General features: G+C 60.3%; 2 protein-coding genes across 2 annotated transcripts; both read right to left on the minus strand.

Moving 5' to 3' along the window:
- Positions 1–5,303: 5,303 nt before the first annotated feature.
- On the minus strand, positions 5,304–11,448 carry TBC1D25 (TBC1 domain family member 25). The gene is made up of 7 exons (XM_054295360.1): positions 11,171–11,448; positions 10,745–10,854; positions 10,499–10,650; positions 9,843–9,964; positions 9,513–9,722; positions 7,192–7,868; positions 5,304–6,981 (listed from the first exon to the last, which is right to left on the minus strand). Exons 1-7 carry the CDS (start codon positions 11,261–11,263, stop codon positions 5,304–5,306), a joined length of 3,042 nt encoding a protein of 1,013 aa, XP_054151335.1. The 5' UTR covers positions 11,264–11,448.
- Positions 11,449–11,927: 479 nt separating this feature from the next.
- Positions 11,928–19,482, minus strand: GRIPAP1 (GRIP1 associated protein 1; the record flags this gene model as incomplete). Its single annotated transcript, XM_054295361.1, has 11 exons — positions 11,928–11,999; positions 12,416–12,549; positions 13,092–13,185; positions 13,643–13,708; positions 14,883–14,995; positions 16,241–16,340; positions 16,454–16,510; positions 17,301–17,387; positions 18,155–18,199; positions 18,293–18,352; positions 19,390–19,482. Coding segments are annotated over 11 exons (921 nt in total), but the record flags the coding sequence as incomplete, so codon positions are not given.
- Positions 19,483–19,830: the final 348 nt, after the last annotated feature.

Here is a 19,830-nt window from a genome sequence, read left to right on the forward strand (position 1 = left end):
ACCCCAAATTTACCACCCCAAAACTCTGAAATCCTCCCCATCCCACCCCAAACCCCCCCATTTCCTCTTCCCTGTCCCTCCCAGTTCACTCCCAGTTTCCTCCCAGTCCCTCAAACTCCCCCCCAGACCCCCCAAATCCTCCCCATCCCACCCTAAAACCCCCCCAAATCCCCCTTGAATTCCCCCAGTTGCCCACCAGTTCCCCCCAGTTTCCTCCCACTCCTTCCCAGTCCCTCCCAGTTCCCCCAGATCCCCCCCAATTCCTACCCAGTACCCCCAGTCCCTTTCCAGTCCCTCCCATTTCCCCCCCCAGTCCATCCCAGTGCCCCCCACTCCCCTCCCAGTTCCTTCCCAGTTCCCCCCAGTTCTCTCCCAGTCCCTCCCAGTGGCCCCAGTTCCCCCTCCCAGTGCCCTCCCAGTTTCCCCCCAGTCCATTCCAGTCCCTCCCAGTCCCCTCCCTTCCCCTCCCAGCTCCCCCCCAGTTTCCCCTCCCAGTGCCCCCCAGTTCCCTCCCAGTCCCTCCCAGTGCCCCCCCAGTCCATCCCAGTTTGTCCCAGTCTCCCCCATTCCCCTCTCAGTCTCTCCCAGTTCCCCCAGTGCTCCCCCAGTGTCCCCCATTCCCCTCCCAGTTCCATCCCAGTTCCCCCCCAGTCCCCCCCAGTCCCTTCCCAGTCCATCCCAGCCCATCCCAGTCCCCCCATTCCCCTCCCAGTCCATCCCAGTTCCCCCCCAGTCCCCCCCAGTCCCTTCCCAGTCCCTTCCCAGTCCATCCCAGTGCCCCCCAGTCCATCCCAGCCCATCCCAGTCCCCCCATTCCCCTCCCAGTCCATCCCAGTCCCCCCATTCCCCTCCCAGTCCATCCCAGTCCCTCCCAGTTCCCCCAGTCCCTCCCAGTTCCCCCAGTTGCTCACCACGCATTTCCTGCCCAGCACCTCGAAGATCCTCAGGTTCTCCTGCTCCCCCAGCAGCTCCGAGGGGACGTTGTCCCCCCCCTGACGCCCCCCTCGGCTCATCCCCCAATTTAGGGACACCCCAAAAAATCCTTAGGAACCCCAAAAATCCCCCTGGGAACCCCAAAAAAACCCCAAATCCCCCCCCCAAAATCTGCCTGGGAACCCCCAAAATCCTCCTGGGGATCCCAAAAAACCCCTGGGACCCCCCCAAAACCCCTCTGGGACCCCCCAAAACCACCCCGGAGCCGCCCCCCAAAAATCTCTGGGTGGCCCCGAAGCCTCTTCCGGCCGGAAGCACCCAAAGGTGGCAGGGACGTCACCTCCGGACTGGGGGAACTGGGAGGGACTGGGGGGGCTGAAAGGGGAACTGGGAGGGACTGGGAGGGACTGGGGGGCAACTGGGAGGGACTGGGAATGAACTGGGGGCACTGGGAGGGACTGGGAGGGAACTGGGGGCACTGGGAGGGAACTGGGAGGGACTGGGGGGGCTGAAAGGGGAACTGGGAGGGACTGGGAGGGGATTGGGGGGGACTGGGAGTGGAACTGGGGATACTGGGAGGAACTGGCGGAATTGGGAGGGAATGGGAAAGGGAACTGGGAGGGACTGGGGGCACTGGGATGGAACTGGGTGAGACTGGGATGCACTGGGAAGGGATTGGGGGGACTGGCAGCGAACTGGGCAGAACTGGGGGGGGACTTAGAGGGAACTGGGAGGGACTGGGGGGGGGCGGAAAGGGGAACTGGGGAGGGACTGGGAGGAACTGGGAGGGAACTGGGGGCACTGGGAGGGGATTGGGCGGGACTGGGAAGGACGGGGAGGGACAGGGGGGAACTGGGAGGGACTGGGGGGGGCTGGAAGGGGGACTGGGGGGGAAACAGGGGATACTGGGAGGGTCTGGGGGGGCTGGGAGGGACTGGAGAGGGAACTGGGGGCACTGGAAGGGACTGGGGCGGCGGAAAGGGGAACTGGGGAGGGACTGGGAGGGGATTGGGGGGGAACTGGCGCCACTGGGAGGGACTGGGAGAGACTGGGGGCAACTGGGAGGGAACTGGGAGGGACTGGAATGGACTGGGGAGGACTAGGAGGGAGTGAGGGCAACTGGGACGGACTGGGAGGGGAACTGGGGGAAACTGGGAGGGACTGGGAAGGCATTGGAAGGGACTGGGGGGACTGGGAGGGACTGGGGGGGCTGAAAGGGGAACTGGGAAGGAACTGGGGGCAACTGGGAGGGGATTTAAGGGGCACTGGGGGAGACTGGGGGAACTGGGAGGGACTGAGAAAGGGAACTGGGGACACTGGGAGGGACTGGGGGGGTGCTGGGGGGCTGGGGACACTGGGAAGGGAACTGAGAGTACTGGGAGGGACTGGAGGAACTGGGAGGGAGGACTGGGGGACTGGGAAAGGGAACTGGGGGAACTGGGAGCACCCTCAGCCAGCGCTGGGAGCAAACTGGGAACAATGGGAAAATCCCAGTCCAGGCCCCGCCCCTGCCCACGCCCTCCCGGTTCATACTGGGAACTCCCCAGTCAGTCCCAGTCCATACTGGGACAACACAACCTCTTCCCAGTCCATACTGGGAACTTCCCAGTGCCACCCAGTCCATACTGGGAACTCCAAATTCCCTCCCGGTCCATACTGGGAACTTCCCAGTCCCACCCAGTCCATACTGGGAACCCCAAATTCTCTCCCAGTTCCTCCCAAACCATACTGGGAACTTTAATCTCCCTCCCAGTCCCTTCCAGTCCATACTGGGAGCCACAATCTCCCTCCCAGTCCGTACTGGGAACTCCAATCTCCCTCCCAGTCCATACTGGGAGACCCCAATTCCTTCCCAGTCCATACTGGGAGCTCCCAGTCCCTCCCAGTCCATACTGGGAACCTCCAACCCCTTCCCAGTCCATACTGGGAGCCCCAGTCTCCCTCCCAGTCCATACTGGGAACCCCAAATTTTCTCCCAGTCCATACTGGGAAGCTCCAACCCCTTCCCAATCCATACTGGGAATATCCCAGTCCCTCCCAGTCCATACTGGGAGCCCCAATCTCCCTCCCAGTCCATACCGGGAATATCCCAGTCCGTCCCAGTCCACACTGGGAGCCCCACCAGTATCAGGCGTGGTTTATTGGCGATTCCGGCACCTCTGGGACCCCCCCGGGACCCCCCCCCGGGCTGGGGGGGGAGGGGCAATAAATAAAGGGGGGGGAGGGGAGAAGGCACCCAGGGTGGGGGTGGGGCAGGAACTGGTTTGTACTGGTCCATACTGGGAGAAGGCCTGTGGGCATCAACACAGCACTGGGGGGGCGCCCTACCGGTCCATACTGGTCTGTACTGGTCCGTACTGGGAGCACGCAAGGCCACGCGGGTGAGGAGAGCTCTGGACTGGTTTGTACTGGTCCGTACTGGTCCGTACTGGTCCATGCTGGGAGGACCCAAGGCCACGCCGGTGAAGAGCTCCCAGTTTGGCTGCCAAACTGGTCCATACTGGTCCATACTGGGATGGCTGAAGGCCATGGCAAGGCACTGGTCCGTACTGGTCCGTACTGGTCCATACTGGTCCGTCACAAGGCGATGCATGTGGGGGGCTCCCAGCCCCTTCCTGCTCCATACTGGTCCATACTGGTTTGTACTGGTGCGGCCCAAGGCAATGCAGATCCAGGAGTCCCCAGGCGAGTGGTTGGTACTGGTTCATACTGGTTTGTACTGGGATGTCCCACGGTGGTGCAGAACCCAGCAGGGTGGCGCACTGGGCTGTACTGGTTTGTACTGGGAGGGGTCTCTGGGGATGTCATGGGGAAACTGGGGGTCCCTGCTGACCCCAGGGCAGCCTTGGGGACCTCATGGTGGCCTTGGGGACATGTGGTGGCTTTGGGGTCCCCAGGGACCCCGTGGTGGCCTTGGAGTCTCCTTGGTGACCTCATGGTGACGTTTTATGGTGTCCCCAGGTTGTCCTACAGACCCTGGCAGTGACCAAAATCTCCCCAAGGTGACATCAGGACCTCCTGGAGATGTTCTATGGAGTCACCACCTCGTCCTACAGACCCTTTGCAGCCTCTCATAATGACCTCAGAACCTCTCTGAGATGTCCATGGGGTCACCACCTTATCCTACAGAACTCCAGTGCCTTTGAAACCCCTCACAATGACCTCAGTGCAACTCTGAGATGTTCTATGGGGTCACCATGTTGTCCTACAAACCCACAGTGATTCTGGAGCCCCTCACGAGGACCCCAGGACCTTTTTCAGATGTTCCATGGGGTCACCACCTTGCCCTACAAACCTCCAGTGACTTTGAAGCCCCTCACAATGACCTCAGGCCCACTCTGAGATGTTCTACGGGGTCACCACCTTGTCCTACAGACCCCGTAGAGCCCCTCATAATGACCTCAGATCCTCTTTGAGATGTTCCATGGGGTCACCATGTTGTCCTACAAACCCACAGTGACTCTGGAGCTCCTCATGATGACCTCAGAACCTCTTTGAGATGTTCCATGGGGTCACCACCTTGCCCTACAGACCTCCAGTGACTTTGAAGCCCCTCATGATGTCCTCAGACCAACTTTGAGATGTTCTGAGGTGTTTTATGGGGTCACCATGTTCTCCTACAGGCCTCCAGTGATTTTGGAGCCCCTCGTGATAATCTCAGAACTTCTTTGAGATGCTCTGAGATGTTCCATGGGGTCATAACAAACTCTTTGGAGCCCTTCATGATGACCTCAGACCCTCTCTGAAATGTTCTATGGGGTCACCATGTTCTCCTACAGACCTCCAGTGACTCTTGAGCCCCTCATGATGATTTCAGTCCAACTCTGAGATGTTCTATGGGGTCACCATGCTGTCCTACAGACCTCCAGTGACTTTGGAACCCCTCCTGACAACCTCAGAACCTCTTTGAGATGTTCTATGGGGTCACCACCTTATCCTACAGACTGAAAGTGACTTTGAAGCTCCTCATTATGTCCTCAGTCCAACTTTGAGATGTTTTATGGAGTCACCACAGCGTCCTACAGACCTCCAGTGACTTTGGAGCCCCTCGTGATAATCTCAGAACTCCTTTGAGATGTTCTGAGATGTTCTACGGGGTCACCATGTTCTCCTACAGACCTCCAGTGACTCTTGAGCCCCTCATGATGATTTCAGTCCAACTCTGAGATGTTCTATGGGGTCACCATGTTCTCCCACAGACCTCCAGTGAGTCTTCAACCCCCCACAATGACCTCAGCACCTTCTGCAGATGTTCCAAGATGTTCTACAAGGCCACCACCTCACCCCTCCACTGCCCTCACCTCTCCCACCCTCTCTCCCCCACGTCCCCCACCCCTCTGGCATCTCCTGCACCTTCCTCCGCGTCCCCCTTACCCCGAGGGCGGTCCCGCCGGAGGTCCCCCCGGCGCGGTGGCCCCCCAGCCCTCGAGGTACCTGGCGAAGAGCGCCTTGGCGCGGCGCAGGACGCGCGGCAGGTGGTGGCGGCGCACCAGGCGGTCGAAGTGCATGGCCACCTCGTTGTAGTCGCCGCCGCGCGCCATCACGGCCTCGCGCTGCTCCAGCAGCATGGCCAGGCACACGAAGAGCAGGAACGGGTTCCCCTGGCCCAGCTCTTCCGGAGGCGGCAGCGGCGCGCCGTCGTCCTCCACCGTCACCTCCTCGTCCGAGGAGGAGGAGGAGGAGGAACACGAGGAGCACGAGGAGGATGAAGAGGAGGAAGGGTCTTCCCAAGCCCAGCGGCCGCCCCAAGGGTCGTCGGGGGTGGTGGGGTTGTGGCGGGCGGTTCTGGGGGGGCGGTGGGCGTCGGTGAGGTCGTGGTGGACGTGGTTGGTGTGGTGGTGTTCGTCCTTGGGGTGGTGGCGGCCGTGCCTGAGGTCGTCGTGGTTGTCCTTGGGGTCGTGGTGGTCATGTCTGGGGTCAGCACGTCCTTCCTTGGGGTCATCGTGACCATGTCTGAGATCATCACGTCCTTCCTTGAGGTCATCACGGCCATCCCTGGGGTCACAGTGGCCATGTCTGGGGTCATCATGTCCTTCCTTGCGGTCATCATGGCCATCCTTGAGGCCATCCATGAGGTGGTCATCCCTGGGGTCATGGTGGCCATCCTTGTGGTCATCATGGTGGTCACAGCGGTCATCCTTGGGGCTGTTGTGGTCTTCTCCAAAGCTGTGTCCTTCTCTGAGATCATCATGAACTTTGAGGCCATCATGATTCATCTCAGAGTCATCTCCTCCTTCTCTTGGGTCATCCGGTCCCTCTTTGGGGTCACCAAATCCCTCTCTGGGGTCACCTCGTCCTTTCCTGAGGTCACCTCGTCCTTCTCTTGCGTCGTGTCCCTCTCTGGGGCCACCCTGTCCTTTTTTGGGGTCTTCTGCAGCCCCCCAGCAGAGGCTGTGGGGTCTCTGCTCCATCTCCAGGGCGTCGGTGCCTTCCTCCACCTTCCTGGGGCCACCTGGCTCCGAGTCCTTGGAGCCCTCGGGGGCTCCTCCAGCACCCCTGGGAGGTCTCCCCTGGACCTTCCTGGAGCTCTTGTGACCTTTGGGGACATCTCTGGAGCTCTTGTGACCTTTGTGGACATCTCTGGAGCTTTTGTGACCTTTAGGGACATCGCTGGAGCTCTCAAGACCTTCCTGAATGTTCTTAAAGCTCTTGGGACTCTCCAGGCTGTCCCTGGGACCGTCGGGGACATCGCTGGAGCTCTTGGGACTCTTCTGGATGACCTTGGAACCTTCTAGAACATCACTGAAGCTCTTGGGGCTCTCAAAGACCTCGCTGGAGATCTTGGGACTGCTGGGGACATCTCTGGAGCTCTTGGGACCCTCTGGGCTATCACTGGAAGTCTTGAGACCCCCAGGGCTACCACTGGAGCTTGTGGGACCTTCTGGGCCATCGCTGGAGCTCGTGGGACCATTGAGGACATCACTGGAGCTCTTGGGACCACCTGGATCATCACTGGAACTTGTAGGACCCTCTGGGCCATCACTGGAGCTCTTGAGACCTCCTGGGATGTCACTGGAGCTTGTTGGACCCTCTGGGACATCGCAGGAGCTTGTGGGACCACCTGGATCATCACTGGAGCTCCTGCCACCCTCAGGTCCATCACAGGAACCCTTGAGACCCCCAAAACCACCACCAGCACCGTCCGTGACCGCTCCACCACCTTCTCCTCGACCTTCCTCCTCCTCCTCCTCCACGTTCCTCCTCCTCCTCCTCCTCCTCCTGGGCGGCCTCGGCCGCAGCCCCCGCCGCTCCCTCAACGCCCGCCCGGCCCTGCGAGCTCCCAGGGGGGCTCCGAGCAGCGGGACCCCCTCGGGGGGCGGCGGCGGCGCCGGCGGCAGCGAGCTCCAGGTGATCTCCAGCACCTTGAGCGCGTCCTCGAAGGCGAACTCGCGCTTGAGCTCCAGCAGCAGCCAGCGGTAGCAGAAGAGGAGGTCGTGGGCGCCGCGCGCCGCCAGGAAGGCCCAGAACTGCGGGTCGGCGCGGCGCAGCAGCCGGCGCAGGTGGCCAAAGGCCCGCGCCAGCCCGCGGCCGCCGGGGCGGAAGCGCGGCGCCAGGCGGCGCATCAGCGAGCAGAAGCACAGGAAGGCCTGCGCCTCGTCGTCCAGCACGGCCAGCAGCGGCGCCGCCACGTCCGACATGCCCTGGCAGTAGGAGAGGCGCGGGTGGCCCAGCGCGAAGGTGGTGAGCAGCGCCTGCAGCGCCGCCAGGTGAGGGTGGCCCTCCTCGGGGCCGCCGAAGTACGGGTGCGCGCGGTCGGTGCGCACCACGTCCTTGCGCACGGCCGCCGCCACCTGCGCCAGCTCGGCCGGCGCGGCGCGGGCGGCCAGCGCCACCTTCAGCGAGGAGTACTCGGCTGCCTTGAGGCGCAGGTGGGACAGGCGCTCCTGGCCCGTGAGGCCGGTGGGGAACACGTTCAGCAGGTAACGCCACACCACCTGTACAGGGGCAAAATGGTGACAGGTGAGATCAGGAACACGTTCAGCAGGTAACGCCAGACTACCTGTACAGGGGAATGGGGACAGGTTCAGCAGGTAACACCACACCACCTGTGTGGGAGGTTATGGGACAGGTTCAGCAGGTAACACCACACCACCTGTGTGGGGGGTTATGGGATAGGTTCAGCAGGTAACACCACATTCAGTTCAGCAAGTAACGCCACACCACCTGTACGGGGCAAAATGGTGACAGGTGAGACACTGGGAACACGTTCAGCAGGTAACGCCACACCACCTGTGTGGGAAGATGGGACAGGTAAGATCAGGGACAGGTTCAGCAGGTGACACCAGACTACCTGTACAGGGGAATGAGACAAGTGAGAGATCAGGAATCAACAGGAGAAACATCACGAACACGTTCAGCAGGTAACGGCACACCACCAGTACAGAGGAATGGGAGAGGTGAGGGATCAGGGACAGGTTCAGGAGGTAACGCCACACCACCTGTGTGGGGTAAAATGGCTACAGGTGAGCACAGGAACACGTTCAGCAGGTAACGCCAGACTACCTGTGTGGGAAAAAACATGGACAGGTGAGGGATCAGGGACATGTTCAGCAGATAATGCCCCACCACCTGTAAAGGGAGATATGGACAGGTGAGATCAGGAACATGTTCAGCAGGTAATGCCAGACTACCTGTGGGGGGAGATAGGGACAGGTGAGATCATGGACAGGTTTAGCAGGTAACGCCAGACTACCTGAACAGGGGCAAAATGGGACAGGTGAGACACTGGGAACACGTTCAGCAGCTAACACCACACCACCTGTGCAAGGAGATGAGACAGGTGAAATCAGGGACAGGTTCAGCAGGTAATGCCACACCACCTGTACAGGATGGAATGGGGACAGGTGAGAGATTAAGGACAGGTTCAGCAGGTAACACCACACCACCTGTGCAAGGGGAAATGGGACAGGTGAGGGATCAGGGACAGGTTCAGCAGGTAACACCACACCACCTGTGTGGGGAGATATGGACAGGTAAGGGATCAGGGACACGTTCAGCAGGTAACACCACCTATACAGGGGGAATGGGACAGGTGAGAGCAGGGACAGGTTCAGCAGGTGACACAAACAGGTGAGACCAAAACACGTTCAGCAGGTAACACCACACCACCTGTATGGGGGAAACGGGGTTAAGGACAGCAAGAACTCTCAGGTGTTGGTCAGGATGGATCTGAAGATCCCCAGGTGTGGCTGAGGTGACATCAGAAAACATCAGAACCCCCAAGGTGTGACTCAGGTGTGACCAGACCACCCCAGGTGTGACCAGAACACCTCAGGTGTGACTCAGGTGTGACCAGACCACCCCAGGTGTGACTCAGGTATAATCACAACCACCAGGTAAGGCTCAGGGAGAACTCACAAGGTGTGGCTCAGAAGACCCCAAAGTGTGGCTCAGAGGACTCCAGGTGTGACCAGAACCCCTCCCAGGTGTGCTCCAGGTGTGACCACAGCCCCTGAGATGTACCCCAGGTGTGACCACACCCCCCCAGTTGTGTCCCAAGTGTGACCATACCTCCCAGGCATACCCAATGTGTGACCACACCCCCCAGGTGTGTCCCAGGTGTGTCTCTGAGCTCTCACCTTGCGCAGGCCGGGCTCGACGCCGCCGTGGAAGACGTGCAGCCGCAGGTCCTGGGGCCGCAGCAGGCGCCCACCTGGGCCCAGGTACAACCTCAGGTCGGCGTCGCTCAGGGGGGCGCAGGGCGGGGGCGGGGGAGGGGGCGGGGACACGGCCGGGGTCCCCTCGGGCCACGCCAGGGCAGCCTGTGCCCGTGCCAGCGTCCGGCCCACCTGTGGGAACAGCACAGGTGACACTGGGAGGGCACTGGGAGGCCCAAGAGGAGCTCGCTGTGAGCTTCCAGCAGGGTGGGGCATTCCAGATGTGTCTCACCTGTGCCAGGTGTGCCTCACCTGTGCCAGCAGAGCCTGGGTGAAAGGCAGGGCCGCCGCCAGCAGCGAGCGGCGCTCGGGGACCGGCTCGGCCGCCGCCACCTCGCGCGGGCTGATGATGTCCCAGTCCTCCAGCAGCGGGCCTGGGGACAGCACACCTGAGCCACAGGTACCTGAGAGCCGTGGGAGCCCCACCTCGCACACCTGGGCACCTCCAGGGACCCAGAGCCTCCTGACACCCAGCTCAGGTCACCGAATGTCCCCAGTGTGTGTCCTCAGATGTGTCCTGTCCCACCCAGGTGTGTCCAGGTAAGTCTGTGACTTCCCCAGGTGTGTCTCAGGTGCATTCCAGGTGTGTCCCCAGTACCTAGGGCTGCCCTAGATGTACCATAGGTGTGTCACAGGCGATCTCTCACACTTAAGTGTGTGTCAGGTAGGTCTGTGTGTGTCCCAGGTGTGTCTCCACCCATCCAGGTGTATCCCTGGTGTATCTCAGGTGTGTCCCAGGTGTATCTCCACCCACCCAGGTGTATCCCAGGTACGTTTCCACCCACCCAGATATATCCCAGGTGTGCTCCAGGTGCATCTCCACCCACCCAGGTGTGTCCCAGGTGTATCCCAGGTGTATTCCATGCATGTCTCCACTCCCCCAGGTGTATCCTAGGTGTGTCACTCACTGTCAGGGGGGTTCCTCACATCCAGGCGCAGCCTCAGCGTGGGCCGGGCACAGTTGAAGGCGTTGGCCAGGTCACCATCGCTCAGCAGAGGCACAAAGGTGTCCTGGCCCTGCCCGTCCCGCGCCGCAAAGCTCAGAACGAAGCTTTTCTTCCTGAGGGGACACAGGTGAGCTCACCTGGGGGCTCTGGGGGGTCCCAGGTGTGCTCAGAGGAGGGAACCAAGGCGTGGGGGGGGGTCCCGCTCACCCCTGCAGGTCAAAGGCCCGGGCCAGGATGTGCTGCAGCACGTCCAGCGAGGTGATCTGTGGGTCCACGGCAAACGAGCGGAACTCGGGCGGCTGCTGCCCCTCGTTCTTCTGCGGGAGGAGTGTCAGGGGGTCTCAGGAAGGTCTCGGGGGGTCCCGGAAGGTCCTGGAGCCCCCCGGCCCTCACAGCGATCCAACATGGCGGCGCAGCACCGTCCCCACAGCAGCGCCGCGCCCCTACCGCAACGCGGATTGGCCACCGCCTCCCATGTGACCCGAAAGGCGGGAAATTTTCCCGCCGGTGCCACACCCGAGCTGATTGGCTGCCGGAGAGCACGTGACCCCACCCTTTAACCCCGCCCACCTCCGCTGATGACATCACCACACCCAGGCGAGGCCCCGCCCACATGCACGCCACGCCCCTTACCTTGACGCGCACGCGCACAACCTCGCACTCCTCCTCCAGCGCGGCCCCGACCCCGCCCCCCGGCGAGGCCCCGCCCCCCGCCGTCGCCGCCATGTTGGGGCGGGGTCTCGGTGGGGGTTGGGGGTTCCGAGGGGGTTTCGCCGCCGCCGCCGCCCCCCCGAGCCGGGGAAGCGGAGGGCTGGTGTTACGTCACCGTGCTGACGTCACGCCGCGCCCACCGGCCGGACGGTGCGCGGTTCTGTGGGGGGGATCCGGAGCCGCGCCGCGCCCGTGCCCGTCCTGCGGCCGTGGCCGCGGCAACAACATCCGGGGCAGCTGGCGGAAGTGACGTCACGGGGCGGGCTCTGCCGGCTCCGTTCCTCTGACGACGTCACCGCGCCCCCCCCCTTTCCCAACGCAACGAAATGACGTCACAGGCAGCGATTCACATCGGGTTTATTGGGGAGGAGAGGGGGGCGCATGCGGGACCCCCTTAAACGGGCAACGCCACAGTGGGGACCACGTCCTCCTTAAAGGGGAAACGCCGCGGCGGAACCACCCCCAGTGTTAAAGGGACAACGCCCTCCAGGAAGCCCCACCCACCATTAAAGGGGCAACGCCACATAAAGAACCGTCCGGACTTAAAGGGGCAATACTGGAGGGGCCCACCCCGTCCTTAAAGGGGCCACGCCTCCCCCGCAGCAGCGCCCCGGCCGGGGGGCGGAGCCTGCGGGGGGGCAGGGGGCGAGGCCCCGCCCACCAGGAGAGGCCCCGCCCCTCAGGGGGGTCCCTGGGGGGCCGCCTGTTCCTTCCTGAGCTGCGCCAGCTCCTGGGACAGCGACTCCAGGTCCTGGAAAGGGAGAAATGGGGGAGGAAGAGACCCACTGCATGTGACCACGCCCTCAACGTGGCCACGCCCACCGCTGAAACCCCTTCCACTTCAACCCCCCCTTTCATGTCCATAAACTCAGTGATGTCATCGCTTCTGCCACACCCCCTAACTTACACCACGCCTCTTGTTAATCTCCACCCCATTAAGCCACACCCTCATAATTTGGCCACACCCATTTTCAACCACAGCCCGTTTAGAGGCCCCACCCCTTTCCCACAAGCCACACCCCTATAAGCCACACCCTCACCCTTTTAGCCACACCTCTTCCCAGAGACCACACCCATTTCGATAAACCACACCCCTTTAAGAGGCTCCACCCCTTTCTCACAAACCCCACCCCTTTAGGCCCCGCCCCCGCTGGACCGCCCCCTGACCTGTGCCAGGTGCAGGTTCTTGGTCAGCTGCTCCTCCAGGAGGTTCTGCAGCTTCTTGTTCATCTCCCGCAGCCCCTCCTCACCTGGGCCCGGCCCCGCCCCGCGCCGGGCCGGCCCCGCGGGACCCGCGGCCTCTGCAGGTGACAGGTGAGGGACAGGTGAGGGACAGGTGAGAGTGGGACAGGTGAGGGACCAGAGGTGAGATGGGACAGGTGAGAGGCAAGGGAAAGGTGAGGGACAAGTGAACCTGGGACAGGTGAGGGACAGGTGAGAGTGGAACAGGTGAGGAACACGTGAGGGACAGGTGAGGGACAGAGACAGGTGAGGGTCAGGTCAGGGGCAGGTGAGAGGTGAGGGACAGGTGAGATTGGGACAGGTGAGGAGGGGACAGAGAACAGGTGAGACTGGGACAGGTGAGGGGATAGGTGAGAAGGATCAGATGGGTGGGGACAGGTGAGGGTGGGACAGGTGAGCTGACAGGTGAGGGAGGTGACAAGTGGTTGGGGTGCCAGGTGAAGGTACAGGTGAGGAACAAGTGAGAGGAGTGCCAGGTGAGGCTCAAGTGTAACAGGTGAGGGACAGGTGTAACAGGTACAGGTGAGCCCAGGTGTAACAGGTGAGGAACAGGTGAGGCCCAGGTGTAACAGGTCAGGGACAGGTGACCCGGGTGCCTCACCTGTGCGGCTGTCCCTGACGAAGCTCTGGATGATGGCGCTCTTCCTGCACAGATCCTCGGCCATGGACGCGCTCGACACCTCCAGGTGCCTCACCTGCCCGGGGAGCTGCAGGTGAGCTCCAGGTGCGACCCCCCCGCCCCTCCCAGTCCCTCCAAGTTCCTCCCAGCTCCTTCCCAGTCCCTCCCAATCCTCTCCCAGTGTCCCCCAGTTCCCTCCCGGTGCTCCCAATCTCTCCCAGTTCCCCCAACACCCCTCAATCCCTCTCCCAGTCCCCCCAATCCCTTCCCAGTTCCCCCCCAGTCCCTCGCCAATCCCTCCCAGCCCTTCCAACCCCCCTCAATCCATCTCCCAGTCCTTCCCAGTGCCTCCCACTCCCCCCAGCCCCCTCCCAATCTCCCTCCAGTCGCTCCCAGTGCTCCCAGTCACCCCCCAATCCCGTCCCAGTCCCCCCCAGTCCCCCCAGTTCCCCGGTACCTTCTCCTCCAGCAGCCAGCGCTCCTGCTGGCTCTGCGCCAGCCTCTGGAACAGCTCGGCCACCTCTGCTGGGGACAGGCCCCCCCCGGCCGGGACCCCCCCGCCGCTGCCCGCTGCCGCCCCCGGGGCTGCCCGAGCCCGACTGGCGGGGGGCGGGGCCGGGGGCGGGGCCACGGCGAGTCAGACCACGCCCAACAGAGCTCCATCCCCCACCATGAGGTTCATTCATAAAGGAAAGGGGGAAAATGGCCACGCCCACATGGGGAAGGGACAATAAAACACATCCACGTGGGTCACAGCTAGGCCGCGCCCGCAGTCAAGCCACGCCCACTAAGACACACCCTCATAAGCCACACCCCCATTGGGTGCCGCACAAGCCACGCCCCCAAATCAGACCACACGCAAATTTGGTGTGCTATAATTAGCCACACCCACTTAAGCCATATCCCCATTGGGTCACACCCAATTAAGCCACAACCCAAAATAGCTGGGCTCTAATAATCCACACCCACCAAGCCACACCCTCATAAGCCACACCCCCATTGGATCACACCCAAGCCACGCCCAAAATCAAGCCACACCCAAATTTGTTGTGACCTAATTAAGCCACACCCACTCAAGCCACACCCCCATTGGGGTACAGCTCTTTAAGCCACACCCCCAATCACCTGTGTTCTGGTTAAGCCACGCCCATCCAGCCACACCCTCTTAAGCCACACCTCCATTGGGTCACACCCATTTAAGCCACATCCCAAATTAGCTGTGCTAATTAAGCCACGTTCAGCCAACCACACTCTTATAAGCCACACCCCCCATTGGGTCACACCCAAGCCACGCCCACAATCAGGCCACACCCCAAATTAGTTGTGACATTAAACCACGCCCACCCCACCCCCGACCACACCCTCTTAAGCCACACCCCCATTTCGTCACACTAATTTAAGCCACACCCCAAATTAGCTGCTTGGCTAAGCCACACCCACCCAGCCACCCCCTCTTAAGCCACACCCCTAAAGCCACGCCCACACATGGTAACACCCTCAACTAGCCCTCAAGCCACACCCCTAATTTTTACACCCAAAATAAGCCACGCCCTAAAGAAACCATGCCCTCTTAAGCCACGCCTTCTCAGAGCCACACTCAACTAAGCCACACTCCCGTTTGACCCCATTAAGCCACGCCCACAGCCACACCCACATTACTTCACGCACACAAACCACGCCCATTCCCACCTCCTTTTCCTGAGACCACAACCCCTTTTGCCTAATCCCCGCCCCCTCCCTGATGCCCCGCCCCCTCTCTGAGGCCCCACCCACCTTGGTGCTGCCAGGGGCGGAGCCGTCACGGCCCAATGAGGACACAGAGCTGCTGTCCCCGCCCGGGCCCCGCCCTGGGGAGGAGCCTCCGTCCAGCCCCAGCTCCTCCAGCCCTGCAAAGGGAACCCCAAAATCCATCAGGGACCCCAAAATCCATCTGGGACCCCAAAATCCATCAGGGACCCCAAAATCCATCTGGGACCCCAAAACTCACCTGGGGACCCCAAAATGCACCTGGAGACCCCCAAGATCCCATCAGGGACCCCACCCAAATTTCAGAGTCCTCTCCCCCAGTTTTTGGGGTCCCCCTCCCCAAATTCCGGAGTCCTCCCCTCCCCAAATTTTGAGATTCCCCCCTCATATTTTAGGGTTCCCCCCTCCTCAAATTTCAGGCTCCTTCTCCCCAAATTCCGAGGTCCTCTCTCCCAGTTTTTGGGGTCGCCCTGACCCAAATTCCAGGGTCCCCCCTCCCCAAATTCCGGGGTCCCCTTCCCCAATTTTAGGGGTCCCCCTCCCCATAATTCTGGGGTGCCCCCTCCCCCAATTTCGGGGTCCCCCTTCCCAATTTCTGAGTCCCCCTTCCCCAATTTCGGGGTCTCCCCTCCCCAAATTCCGGGGTCCCCCCCCGCCAATTTTGAGGTTCCTCCCCCACCTCAAATTTTGAAATTCGCCCCTCATGTTTTGGGGTTCCCCCCAACCAAATGTTGAGGTTCACTCCCCCAGTTTCAGGGTCTCCCCCTCCCCAAATTCCAGGGTCTCCTTCGCCAGTTTTTGGGGTCCCCCTTCCCCAATTTCAGCATTGCCCCTCCCCAAATTTTGGGGTCTCCCTTCCCCAAATTTTGGGTTCCTCCTCCTCAAATTTTGAGGTTCACCCCCCCAAATTCCGGGGGGGTCCCCCCTCCCCAAATTCTGGGGTCCCCTTCCCCAATTTAGGGAATCCTCCCTCCCCAAATTTTGAGGTTCACCCCCCCAAATTCCGGGGTCCCCCCCTCCCCAAATTTTGAGATTCCCCCTTCATATTTTGGGGTCCTCCCTCCCCAAATTTCAGGCTCCTTCTCCCCAAATTCCGGGGTCCCCTTCCCCAATTTTAGGAGTCCCCCCTCCCCAATTTCGGGCCCCCCCCCCCCCCCTCAAATTCTGGGGTCCTTCCTCCCAAAATTTCAGGGTCCCCCTTCCCAATTTTTGGGTTCTCCCTCCCCAAATTTTGAAGTTCACCTTCGTCATATTCCGGGGTCCCTCCCACCCAATTTTTGGGGTCCCCCCTCCCCAAATTCCAGGCTCCTTCTCCCCCAAATTCCGAAGTCCTCTGTCCCCAAATTTCGGGGTCCGCCCTCCCCAAATCCGGGGTCCCCCCTGACCCGAGCGGGCCCTGCTGGGCACCAGCAGCTCCTGCAGCCGCTCCTGCAGCCGCTCCCCCCGGCGCCGCTCCAGCTGCAGCTGCCTCCGAAGGTCCTTCAGCTAAAAGGGGGAAATTTTGGGCTTTTTGGGGATGTTTGGGGAACCCCCAAACCCCTGGGGGGGGTCCCCAAAAGTTTCGGGGTGTCCCCAAAGCGCCCCCGGGGGTCGCTCACGGCGGCGCTGCCTTTCTTCTCCAGGATGCGCTGCCCGTCCCGCACGTCCTTCAGCTCCTGCGGGGATTTTTGGGGAGGTTTTGGGATTTTTGGGGGGGTTCTGAGGGATTTTTGAGGGGTTGTGTCAGGGATTTGGAGGGGTTGCAAAGGGATTTGGGGTGATTTTTGGGGGATACAAGAAGAATCGGGGGAGTTTTGGAGAGGATTTTTCAGCTCCTGAGGGGACTTTTGGGGGTTTTTGGGGGTCCTGAGAGGGATTTGGAGGGGTTTTAAAGGGATTTGGGGTGATTTTTGGGGGTCACAATGGGATTTTTTCAGAGTTTGGGGGGGGGGATTTTTCAGGTTCTTGGGGGATTTTGGGGATTTTTGGGGGTCGTGAGAGGAATTTGGAGGGGTTGCAAAGGGATTTGGGGTGATTTTTGGGGGTTACAAGAAGATTTGGGGGAGTTTTGGAGGAGATTTTCAGCACCTGGGGGGATTTTTTGGGGGTTTATGGGGGATTTAGGGGGGTTTTGAGGGATTTTGGGGGTCATGAGAGGGATTTTGAGGGGTCACAACTGGATTTGGGGGGATTTTAGGGGATTACAAGAAGATTTGGGAGAGTTTTGGGGTGTTTCTCAGCTCCTGGGGGGGGGTTGGGGGATTTTGGAGCCGTTTTAGGGGATTTTAGAGCCATTTTTGGGTGATTTTGGGGCTGGTTTTGGGAATTTTGGGGCTGTTTTGAGGCTGGTTTGGGGCCGTTTGGGGGGATTTTGGGACTGTTTTGTGGTGTTTGTGGCCGTTTTAGGGGATTTTGGGTCCGTTTTGGAGGATTTTTGGGGCTGTTTTGGGGGATTTGGGGTCCCACCTGTCTCAGGGCGCGTCCCTCGGCCTCGTGCAGCTCCCGCAGCCGCTGCTCCTCCCCCAGCGCCGCCCGCAGCTGCCCCAGCTCCTCCTGGGGGGACATTTGGGGACAATTTGGGGACATTCGGGACACTTGGGGACATCTGGGGGACATTTTGGGGACATTTACGCCAAAAATCTCCCCAAAAATTTACCCCAGATTCCCCCAAAATTCACCCAAAATCCCCCAAAAATTACCCCAGATTCCACCCAAATCTCCCCAAAATTTAACCCAAATTTCCCAAAAATTTACCCCAAATCTTCCCAAAATTTAACCCAAAACCTCCCCATATCCCCCCAAATTTACCCCAAACCTCCCCCAGAATTTACCCCAAATGCCCCCAAAATCTCCCCAAAACTGACCCCAGATTCCACACAAAACCTTCCCAAATCTCCCCAAAAAAATGTCAAAAATGCCCCAAATTTCCCACAAAATTTACCCCAAATCCCCCCAAAATTTACCCCAAATTACCCCAAAACTTCCCCATATCCCCCAAATTTACCCCAAATCACCCCAAAATTTCCCCCAAATCTCCTCAAGATCCCCCCAAAATTCACCCACAAATCCTCCACATTTTCCCCAAATTTTATCCCAGTATCTCCCAAAATCTCCCCAAACTTACCCCAAATCTCCACAAAATTTACCCCAAAATTTACCCCAAAATCCCCTAAAATTCATCCCAAATCCCCCCAAATTTACCCCAAATCCCCCCAAAATTCATCCCAAATCCCCCCAAATTTACCCCAAATCCCCCCAAAATTTCCCCAAAATCTCAAAATCCCCCAAAATCCCCCAAATTCCCCCCAAACCCCTCTCACCTCGAGCTGCCCCCGCTGCTGCTCCTGCTCCTCCCGCAGCCGCTCCTGGGGGGCACAGGGGGGGGATTTTGGGGGGTCCCCGATGTTTGGGGGGGACCCCAAAGTGGGGAGGGGTCTCGGGGGTGGTTTTGGGGTCACCTGGGCGGCCTCGGCCTCGTGCAGGCGCTGGCGCAGCTGCTCCCGCTCACCTGAGCACACCTGGCACCCCAAAATGTCCGTGAGAACCCCAAAATGTCCGTGGGAACCCCAAAATGTCCGTGGGCACCCCAAAATAACCATGGAGACCCCAAAATGTCCATGGGCACCCCAAAATAACCATGGGCACCCCAAAATGTCCATAGGAACCCCAAAATGTCCATGGGCACCCCAAAATGTCCATGGGCACCCCAAAATGTCCGTGGGCACCCCAAATGTCCGTGGGCACCCCAAAATGTCCATGGGCACCCCAAAATGTCCATGGGCACCCCAAAATGTCCGTGGGAACCCCAAAATGTCCATGTGGGCCCAAAAATGTCCATGGAGACCCCAAACTGTCCGTGAGCACCCCAAAATACCAATGGGCACCCCAAAATGTCCATGGGCACCCCAAAATGTCCGTGGGGACCCCAAATATCCATAGGGACCCCCCCAAAATCCCAAAAACCACCCCCAAGACCCCAAAATGCCCATGGGAACCCCCCAAAAAACCCCACAGAACCCCCAAATCCCCCCGAGGATCCCAAAAACCCCCTGGGAACCCCAAAATAACCACAGGGACCCCAAAATGTCCATGGGCACCCCAAAACATTCATGGGGACCCCCAATTCCCCCCCAGGAACCCAAAACCTCCTGGGACCCCCAAACCTCCCCTTGCCAGGACCCCCAAAATATCCCTGGGGACCCCCAAAAGCCCCCCCAGGAACCCCCAAATTGCCTAGGGCCCCAAAATCTGCGTGAGGACCCCAAAATATCCACGGGGACCCCAAAACCCCACCTGGGACCCCAAAATCTGCTTGGGGACCCCCCCCCCCCCAAATTCCCCCCAGGACTCCCCCAAATCTCCCCCCGAGGACCCTCGGGACCTCCCAAAAACCCCCAGGACCCCTGAATTCCCCCAGGATCCCCCCAAATCCAAGCTGGAATTGACCCCAAAGTCCTCCAGGACCCCCCAAATCCCCCCAGGACCCCCCAAATCCCCCCCAGGACTCCCCAAATCCCCCCAGGACCGCCCAAATTTCCCCCCAAACCCCCCAAACCTGCAGTTCTCTCTCCAGATTCTCCCTCTGGCTCCGGCTGTCCTGCAGCTCGCGGGCCTGGGCCTCGCTCAGCTCCCGCAGCCCCCCCTGGGCCTGCCCCAAAAACACCCCAAAAACAGCCCAGAAACTGACCATAAACACCCCAAAAACCACCCTAAAACCACCCCAAAAACAGCTCAGAAACAGCCCAGAAACTGACCATAAACACCCCAAAACCAGACCATAAACACCCCAAAAACAGCCCATAAATACCCCAAAACCACCCCAAAAACAGCTCAAAAACACTCCAAAAACATCACATGAACAGCCCCAAAACCACCCCATATACACCCCAAAACCAGCCCATAAACACCTCAAAAAAAACCCAAAAACCACCCCAAAACAACACCAATAACACCCCAAAAACAGCCCACAAACACCTCAAAACCTCCACAAAAACCA

The sequence above is a fragment of the Melozone crissalis genome, unplaced genomic scaffold, assembly GCF_028551555.1.
Source record: "Melozone crissalis strain CALT ecotype California unplaced genomic scaffold, PUWL_Pcris_2 ptg000653l_1, whole genome shotgun sequence".
Classification (NCBI taxonomy): domain Eukaryota; kingdom Metazoa; phylum Chordata; class Aves; order Passeriformes; family Passerellidae; genus Melozone; species Melozone crissalis.

What these genes read in the sequence shown, in the direction of transcription:
- TBC1D25 (XM_054295360.1), bottom strand. Translation starts at nt 11,263, where the DNA reads ATGGCGGCGACGGCGGGGGGCGGGGCCTCGCCGGGGGGCGGGGTCGGG. An exon ending in TTGTGCGCGTGCGCGTCAAG is followed by an intron (nt 10,855 to 11,170) that starts GTAAGGGGCGTG and finishes CTCCTCCCGCAG; the next exon opens with AAGAACGAGGGGCAGCAGCC. An exon ending in GCTCGCAGGGCCGGGCGGGC is followed by an intron (nt 6,982 to 7,191) that starts GTTGAGGGAGCG and finishes TGGTCCCACAAG; the next exon opens with CTCCTGCGATGTCCCAGAGG.